This window comes from Varanus komodoensis, unplaced genomic scaffold, assembly GCF_004798865.1.
Source record: "Varanus komodoensis strain SLA01 unplaced genomic scaffold, ASM479886v1 scaffold5, whole genome shotgun sequence".
Lineage (NCBI taxonomy): Eukaryota > Metazoa > Chordata > Lepidosauria > Squamata > Varanidae > Varanus > Varanus komodoensis.
In genome coordinates this window covers 50,246,472-50,256,545 of record NW_025336087.1, presented here as the reverse complement: position 1 = coordinate 50,256,545, position 10,074 = coordinate 50,246,472, and the positions used below count along the sequence as shown (strand labels likewise).

Below are 10,074 nucleotides of genomic sequence, written 5' to 3'. Positions count from 1 at the left end.
TGGTGATGTCTCTGCTTTTTAGTATGCTGTCTAGATTTGCCATAGCTTTCCTCCCCAGGAGCAAGCGTCTTTTAATTTCTTGGCTGCAGTCCCCATCTGCAGTGATCTTGGAGCCCAGGAAAATAAAATCTGTCGCTACCTCCATTTCTTCCCCATCTATTTGCCAGGAAATGAGAGGACCAGATGCCATGATCTTAGTTTTCTTAATGTTGAGTTTCAAGCCAACTTTTGCATTCTCCTCCTTCACCCGCATCAAGAGGCTCTTTAGTTCCTCTTCACTTTCTGCCATTAGAGTGGTATCATCTGCATATCTGAGGTTGTTATTTCTCCTGGCAATCTTAATTCCAATTTGTGACTCATCTAGCCCCACCTTTCTCATGATGTGCTCTGCATATAAGTTAAATAGGTAGGGCGACAGTATACAGCCTTGCCGAACTCCTTTCTCAATTTTGAACCAATCAGTGGTTCCGTGTCCAGTTCTCACTGTTGCTTCTTGACTCGCATATAGGTTTCTCAAGAGACCAACAAGATGGTCTGGTATTCCCATCTCTTTAAGAACTTGCCACAATTTGTTGTGATCCACACAATCAAAGGCTTTAGCATAGTCAATGAAGCAGATGTTTTTCTGGAATTCCCTAGCTTTCTCCACGATCCAGTGTATGTTGGCAATTTGATCTCTAGTTCCTCTGCCTCTTTGAAATCCTGCCTGTACTTCTGGTATTTCTTGGTCCACATACTGCTGGAGCCTAGCTTGTAGGATTTTGAGCATAATTTTGCTAGCATGTGAAATGAGTGCAATGGTTCGGTAGTCTGAACATTCTTTGGCATTGCTTTCTTTGGGATCGGAATGTAAACTGACCTTTTCCAATCCTGTGGCCACTGTTGAGTTTTCCAAATTTGCTGGCATATTGAGTGTAGCAATTTAACTGCATCGTCTGTTAAGATTCTGAATAGCTCAGCTAGTATACTGTCACCTCCACTAGCTTTGTTGTTGCTTAGACTTCCTAAGGCCCATTTGACTTCACATTCCTGGATGTCTGACTCAAGGTCAGTGACCACCCCATCGTGGTTATCAGGGATGTTAAGCTCTTTCTTGTATAGTTCTTTTGTGTAACCTTGTCACCTCTTCTTAATCTCTTCTGCCTCTGTTAGGTCCCTGGCATTTTGGTCCTTTATCATGCCCATCTTTGCATGAAACATTTCCTTCATATCTCCAATTTTCTTGAAAAAGATATCTGAAGAAATACCTCCTGTCATATTTGCCTCCCCAAATATTAAGACTCTCCTCCAAGCTTGTGGGTGACTGACCATAGGCAACACCGTCTTTACAGTGGTGGTACCCCATTTTTGAAACACTTTTCTGAGATAACCTTGCCTGACACCTATTTTATCATCTTTTTGATGCCAGTTGAAGAACTTTTTATCCTCAGGAATTTTAATAACTGCTTTTAGTGCTCTTGATATTATGTTCTGCCACTGGTTTTAATTTACTTTTGTTGTGTTTTTATGCTCCACTACTTTTACCTTAGTTTTACTTTGGGCTGTTTTTACTCTTTTAATACACATAATACATGTTATTAACATATTGCACAACTGTCCAGAGAAATTTAGTTATTCGGTAATTTAAATGTATGTAAATAAATTTAGCAGATAATATTGAAGGAAAAATCTCATTAACCCTATGTCTAAAGGAGTCAAGAAATGCAACAGTAACCACAAAGCAAAATGGTCCTCTAGAGTTACAAGAACTAGTTAACCACCACAAATAGCCTGTTTTAACTAATTTGTATAACACTTGGTAGAAAAAAATGAAATGGCATTCATACTAAGTTTGATGCCATGCTTGAGAGAGGTCTGGTGGATACAGCTTTGGTCCCTGCTTGTCCAATTATACTGGGTCCTTTTCAGTTTGTACTGGGCAAAGATATGGACAGGATTGTTGGGAGGCCTGAGGCCTACCACTTGTTTGGTGAACACTTGCCCTTCCTGCCTTATAATAAGGGGTGAGGGGAAAATTATTGACTGGGTACAAGTACCACAGGATGCCTCTTCACAGCAATATAGGATTCCATCTTGCCTTAAAGAGGCAATTGTAAAAACAAGAATGTTGTTCTTGCATTTAAACCTCCTGAACTCTTGAATAATTCTGGCCAGTCTCCAATCAACCATTCTCAGGCGAGGTACTGCAGTATATGTTATGTTAGTGTCTCAGTTCTAGGATTTCGGGATGAGGAAAATTATCTAGATTCATTTCAAGTCAGCCTGAAACTGATTTGGTCATTTTGGTGGACAATCCACAAACACACCTGTTGGTTCTGCTGGAACTCTCAGCGGTTTTCAATACTATCAATTATGGGTTCCTTCTGAGGTGTTTGTCTCAGATGGAACTGAGAGGTACTAGTATAAGGTGCTTCTGATTCATCTTGGAGAGGCGATTTCAAAAAATGTTCCTGAGGGATTCTGGTTGAGTAACACAGCCACTGGACTGTGGTGCAGTCAGAGTTCTACTGTATCTGCATGCTGTTCAACATGTACATGAAACTGTTGGGAGAGACTGCCCAGAGTTTTGGTATTCAGTACCACTGATAACTCACAGCTCTCTCTCTCCTTTCCATCTAAATCCAAGGAATCTGTTTATTGAATCTTAATTCAAACAAGGTGGAGGGTGCTCTTGCTTACCTGAAAGGCAGAGTAGGGAATAGGGACTCAGCTTATGCTGGAGTTATACTACCACCAAAAGGCCCACAGTTTATGTACAGTCCTAGATTAGGCTCTGAACCTGAATGAACAAGTTTTGGTGATGGCTAGAAATGTGTTTGCAGAGCTGAGACTAATGTACCAACTGCACCTGTTCCTGAAGATGTATGATCTTGTCATAGAACTTATGCCTTCATTATATTTCATTTGGACTAACATGATATGAGAGCCAGTATAGTGTAGTGGTTAAGAGCATGGGACTGGGACTCAGACGATCTGGATTCTAGTCCCCGCTCAGCCATGGAGCCAACTGGGTGACTTTGGGCCAGTCACAGACTCTCAGCCCAACCTACCTCACAGGGTTGTTGTTGTGGGGATAAGGTGGAGGAGGAGAATGATGTAAGCTGCCTTGAGACCATTGTAGGAAAAAAGGCAGAATATAAATCGAAAAATAAATAAATAAATAAATATGCTCTATGTGACACTCATTTTCAAAGCTGTTCAGAAATTGCAGCTGGTTTAGAATGCTGTAGAAAGGTGATCAAGCAGAACAGTCACAGAAAGCACATTATTGCCATTACCAAAGCATCATTGGTTACCTGTGTATTTCTGGGTACAATTTAAAGTGCTGTTATAGCCTATAAAGTCCTATACAGCCTCAGACCAGGCTATCTAAAAGGCCCCCATCAACAGTGGTACCTCAGCTCACGAACAAATCGGGTCACAAACAAAAATTTCATTAAAATTTTGACTTGGTCGCAAACTCCGCATTGGGTGGCAACCAAGATCACAGCCATCTCCCCCTCCCCAAGTGGAGAGATGGCCACGATCGCAGTTGCTTTCGTGCAGGGAAGGCGTGCGTGATCACAGGTGTACTCCTGCACAAAAGATGGGCACATTCTGAGCCATCTCCCCCACGGCTGAGCTGTGCTGCACCCCTCTTTCATGCAGCAGCACATCCATGATCATGCTTGTGCTCTGGGTGTCGGTGGGGAGATGGATGCAATCTTTGTTGTTGTCACTTTTCTTCACATTTTTCTGATTTGCAAAATGGTTAACCTTTTTACATTGAACCTTATGGGGAAATTTAACTTGGTTCACGACCAATTTGGGTCACGACCAGAGTCCTGGAACGGATTACGTTCGTGAGCCAAGGTACTACTGTATATGCCCCTACCCCATTCTCTGAACAGTTTTTATTTGGAATTTCCCATGTAGCTCTACAGCAAGAAAAAAAAATCTAACAATTGGTTTCCGTGAGAATATATCATCTGAACTTCCTGTCAAGTCCAAGACTCTAGCCTCCAGGTTACCCACAGTGAGTATCTGATGGCAAAACCTATATTTTTATTTTCCATAAGACTTATTGGGTTTATGAAATGTACTATTATGAAGTGTATTAAAATCTAATAATCTTTGACTTGCCAGAATAACTCTGTGATCCTTTGATCCTTTTTATTTATCTGGGCCTGATCCAGCTAAATGCCCCTGAAAACATAGCTACCTTCCATTGGCTTCAAGGAAACTTAGTTATAACTTTTTCCAGATTCTGGCATACAAATCCCTCCAGGACATACACATCTTTTGCGTAACAGCCAATAAACAGCATAGTTTGAAAACCAACGTAATATAAGCCAAATAATTTTATTGCAGTGAGTTAGTCTGCATGATTAGCATTTTGTTTAATGAACCTTTCCATCACCTAACTTTCCCACCAAAATGCACTGTATAAAAAGGATGGTGCCAAGGAATAGACTTGATTAGACAAACATGAACTGAATATAAATGTCTCCAGTTCTCTTTCATTTTTAAGTAGATCAGTCATTCTTTCTCTGAGAAAAGAAACCTTTCCACCCCTCCTATATTAATTTCTTTTATAGCTGGCAACTTTGGAGGATTACATATTCCCACTGATGTCACTGAACTGGATATTTCATAAAGGCTACAATTATATCAGAATCACTTCAAAAAACCAGAAGGATCCAAAAGAGCGAATCAAGTATTTCACTAATTAGCAGGAGAAGCTAGAAAAATTATTTGTAATTTCATCCCTTTTTTCCACATAAAAAATGTTGCAAATTCATCATGCCAAGATCTTTAATGTCCTGGAAGTACTACAAAAATCCAAGGCAAAAATATTGATTTGTAGATCATTGTATTTTTGCAATGTGTTGGCTGGATCACTGCAATGAGCTTACATGGGGCTCACTTTGAAGGGAATCCAGAAACTTCACATGCTTTAAAGTTTAGTACCAAAGTTGTTAATTGGAACTCTTCATTATTTGCTGGCTTTCAAGGTTCTTCTTGACCAGGACCAGCATCCAATTACACCATTCTGTCAGCAGGAGGGAACAGTTGGTGAAACACATTTCCTAGAGCCACCCAATTAGGTCTCTCGAGCCAATGAAGCTAGCCAACTGTGAGACATCCACATGTTGGAACTAGACCACTTCTCCCAAATCCACTCAGGGTGTCGGGGACCCCAGAGGGCTGCAAAGATGAGGACAAGATGGGAAAGTTCTGTTTCAATATGAGCCCTAGTGCAATGTCATTCATAACAGCAGAACAAGAAGACTGGATGGTATCTCATGGTTTGTGGGATAGTCTGGGAAAGCTGCCACACTTCCCCAGACATCTACATAAAGGAAAACTAACCAGTCTGTTTCCACACTGTCTCTTGCTCATTGTCATGCTCTCTCTTTAGCAGCTAAGTAATCAGTGTCTGCCCTGCATATAAAACAGACAGCAAGGTAATGTAATTAGGGGACTTCACTATTTTCATAGGGCTGGTTTGATATTTTGTGAAATGTTTTGCCACTCATGCAACTTTTTGTTCTGGACACTGGACTCTGAGTAATAGGAAGTGGCTGTGTTGTAATCCACCAGGGTCCCTTGCATATGCAAGCCATAACTCACAACACAAAATCTTGTGGAAGTGAGGAAACAGGAAAGACTGGCAGCAACCACACAGTGTGCGTACAACCTTCTTATTTGAGATTTCCTGCCCAGAAATGGTGTGCTGTGTCATGGAACTGGACAGCAAAAGTCACTGAACTGTGATGGTATCAGCTAAAGCCAGAATAGCCTTGGATTTACCAGTAGACTCAACAACTGCTATACAAATGGCAAAAAATGTGCATCCTTCCCCAGGGGTGTTCTGAATGAGAGATTTTACAATCTTATTTAGGCCACATAGTGAAGAATTCAGTGGAAAGGGGGGAAAGGACTCTTATATTCCCCACCCACAAGACTTTAGGTTGCTGCATTACACAGCACCTAGAGGACTTGAATTTGGGTCGAGCTAACAGTCTGAAGATTGAGAACTTTATCATCATCACTATCTACTGATTTTGCATAGTGGGAAAGGGAAAATTTGTCATCCCTATATAGTGCCCAGAAGGGGGCCTTTAATTTCATTCTCTCCAACCTCATCCTGGCCATACATATACATCCAGGATGTTATGATTTAATTCCACTTATTCCCCCATCTACCTCCTGTTTCCTGTCACCACATCATTCTGAAGGTTGTGAAAACCCACAGTTCTTTGCCTGTGCTCAAATTTGGTGGATTTCCCTCATTCTTTTTCTTGTAATTTATCAACCTATATTCCACATAGCTAGAGGATCTCCCAAGTATGTAGAAACCACTGCCTTATATTTTGTGGTTTTGCTTTGCTTCCAAACTTACAGGCACTAAACTGTACGAGTTTAATTTTCATGAATCCCTGAAATACTTCCCCCTCTTTTTTATAGCTTTTTTGTAGAACCTTTTTCATTTTGTCCCTAGCATCTATTATATCAAGCTTCCATTTTAAGCTAAAAGTACTTATCCACAATCAAGTATTGAGATGAAGCAGACCAGCATCAGATGGTTCTCAGCAACTCTTAAAGGCATGTTTGCAATTGCATAACTGGAAGCCACTGTACCAAAGTTCAGAAACATTTTTTCTTAAGATCTCAAAAGATGTGGAACAGTTAAAAATATTTTGATTGGGAAATGTACCTTTAAATTTTTCTCTGCACATCCATTCCAAAAAACTGGAAACCTTTAATCTCACTTGTTATCATTTATTTCATTTCTATAACTCCCAATAATCAAAGCTTTTGGGACAGTACATTTATATCCTGCCCTTCGTCCAAGGAGTTAAAGGTGGCATGCATTATCCTTTTCTTCGGCATATTAACTTTGCAACAATCCTATGAGGTAAGCTAGGTAGAGAATGAGTGATGGGCCCAAAATCACTCAGTGACTTTATGGGTGAGCCAGAAACGAAACAAAACAAAAGCCTTGGCTTTCCTTTCACTGTCAAAATGATTCCAAGATTTTTCAACTTTAGGCATTCTTGACTAAGCAGCATTGTTCTCTTTGCACTCTAACCCTGCATGCCAGATCTGAATTCAGGAGGACTTTTTTCTTAGAATGTGTGATGTTTATACTGATTTAATGTATACTTAGACTTTCACCCTATAACAAGATTTGTAATGAATGGATCCATGCTATGTTGCCTATGCTTATCAACAGAAATATTGTTCAGCTGCATTAATAACTAACTGCCCCTGGCTCTGTAGTCTGTCATTACATGGATCAGGATGCCTATACATTAAGTTAGGGATGTCAAGTTGTGTGCTCTCCAGATACTTTCATGTATAATGTCCATCTCTCATGACTGGTTATGCTAACTAGGGTTGATGGGAGTTGTAGGCCAAAGCATCTGAAGAGCCACAGGTTGCCTACCTGCCATTAAGCACTGAAAGGCGTGGGAAGAAAATTATTTTTTCAGCCAACATGATTGGGGTATGATTTTCACAGTGCATTCTCTTCCTTTTCTACTTCAATATCATTTTAATTGTTAAAATATATGATCTGGCCAGGGCAACTTCTTCTTCCTTCTCTTTCCTCCTCCTATATTCTTTACTTACTTATTTTATACTGTTAATTTTAATTTTATATTGTTATATCTCAGTGTATTTTTTGTATTTTTGTATTTATTGGTAATTTATTATGTTCTATTGTATTTCAATGTATCTTATTGTGTTGTAAGCCGCCCCGACGCTTCGGCAAGGGGTGGCATAGAAATGTTATAATAATAATAATAATAATAATAATAAATATAAGTCTGATCCAAGTAGCATGATTTATTCCTCAAGGAAACATCAGCCAGCTTCAAGTTTCAGCTCAGTTACACAAGAATAGTTGAAGGTATTTGTATTCTACAAATATAAATGAATCTTAACTTCAGTCCAAAATCTCTGGTTTGTGAACTGGTGTCATGATCTCTAAAAAGACTACTATGAAGCAAATATTTTAGCATGTTTATGCAAGCTATTTCTGATTGATACTTGCAAAGCAAAATGTTATGATAATTAGAATCACATAGTTAAAGTAAAAAAGTGGTGTATTCAAATATTAAATTAGTTCATCCACAAATTATTAATTGATGTGGACTGCAGAATGTGTAATAATTCCATACCTTTTTTCTCTTGACAAAAATGTTCTTCCTTTAAAGTGTGCTCTGTTGAAATCTGTTAGAATTTCTTAGGAACGTAATGTTAGATATCAAATATGAACTAAAGTAACCAGAAGTTTTTGGAACCTTTCTTGCTGCTAGCTACTTCCTGAGCCTTACCTGTGTGTGTCAGTCAGCCAGATATGCAGCAGGTGAATCTAGCCACCCCAACATCTCCATACCCAGGAAAGCTGTGCCTGCTGACTTTCCAGCTATTGTGTAGCTCTTAAAGGCATGTAGAGAATGTGACACATTTAAACCACAGTCCCTACATTATTTATGTTGTCCTGCTTGCATCTTAATAGGCTTACTCTAATTATTTTCATGGGGACTTTTAAAAATGGAAATAGCGCAGTTTTGTAGATTACACACTCTGTTTACAATTGAGAACGATAGGATACAATATATAGACTAGTCACAGGAGAATCCTATTGGACTATTCCAGAGTAAGTTATTTGCATTCCCAAACCCATGTAAGGGGAGGGGAAAATGTATTGTTATTCATAAATGTATGAAGTTCACTGCACTTTATAAACATGCTCAAAACAGTTCTGACCCAGCACATGACATGTCCTATTTGTCAGAGCAATAAAAATTTTCTACCAAGTCAATACCTTCTTACAGAAATAACCCATTTATACAATCTTTTTTTCCACAACTTGAGGTTTCCAAAGCAGGCAAAACAGCAGTTTGTCAACAATCCAACCCAGTGTTACAGAGGTAATATAGACCTGGGCCACAGAAGACCTGGGTTCAAGTTCCAGCTTGGCTGCAAAGTTCACTGCGTGTCTTTGAGCCAGTCACTGACTAGCAGCCTACCCTACCCTACTAGGTTGTAGTGAGGATAAATGGAGAGGAGGGAGAACATGTCAGCCTCTTTGGGTTCCTTGCAAGAAGGAAAAGGGCAGGATAAAACTGTAACAGATGAATAAGACCAGAATAGTGAGAGTTGACTGAGAGTTGTAGTCTAATGGAACCAGAGGGTACCAGACTAGGGCAGACTGGTAGAAATGCACGCATCATGGTCAACATATTCTTAAAGGGGGGCATGGATGGGTTTATTGGTTTCACGGGGTTTGCCCACTTGGGTCTTCAAACACTCAACTCGCTATTCACAGGCACTCCAGCACCAACTGCCCCAACCAGCTGCCAACGAACAGCTGAAGGAAGACAAATTCAATAAAATACACTTACCTGTTAATTTTCAGAGCAAATGCTCTCCTATCGGAACTGGGCAAAGTGGCCATGCAGGTGTGTTTTGTTTGTGTGACAGCGACTTTCTTCCGGATCAAATTCCTGCGAGGGAAAAGCGGGTGGAGCTCCACAAAGGGTCTCCGATGTTCATGAAATCCTGCTCAGGAGAGTGATCTCTCAGTTCGGGGGAGAAACTTCTGCATTTCAACCTTCCTGATCGAAATTACCCCAGTCAAGGGGAGGGAGCAGCAGCAGCTACTGTAAGTTACTGGCGGTCGCCTTCCATTTGAAGACAGAGCACGAATTCTCTGCGTTTCTACTGTCATGACAGAATGAGCGAGGTCGTCTGGGACCGGACTAGACCCGGAGCTGAATGAGGTTGTACAGTCCTGGGATGGTAGGATACGCTGTACCACTCATACCACAAGCGAGGCGGGGTTTTCCTATTTTTCAGTGCTGCATAAGGAAAAACAAACAATTCATGAACCGTAAAAATTAGTACAGGAAGGGGCAGTTTGGGCTAAAGCAGATTTTCCTGAAGTGCAAGTTTCTTGTATTTTAAGGCTCAAGTTTGAAAAGACTTGTTTAAGCTTTAAACAAACAAAATTTAAAATGGTACCCCAATGTAGTACTAGTCATTTCCTTTTGCGGCGTATATAATCTCCATTCTAATCGC

General features: G+C 40.2%; 1 protein-coding gene across 1 annotated transcript in view; it reads right to left on the bottom strand.

Moving 5' to 3' along the window:
- Positions 1 to 9,843, bottom strand: part of DOCK8 (dedicator of cytokinesis 8) — an 88,835-nt gene extending 78,992 nt beyond the window's left edge. The window contains exon 1 of the mRNA XM_044446107.1: positions 9,399 to 9,843. Within this exon, the coding sequence (XP_044302042.1) occupies positions 9,399 to 9,451 (53 nt within the window). The 5' untranslated portion in view covers positions 9,452 to 9,843. The remainder of the gene's footprint in view (positions 1 to 9,398) is intronic.
- Between the last annotated feature and the right edge of the window lie 231 nt (positions 9,844 to 10,074).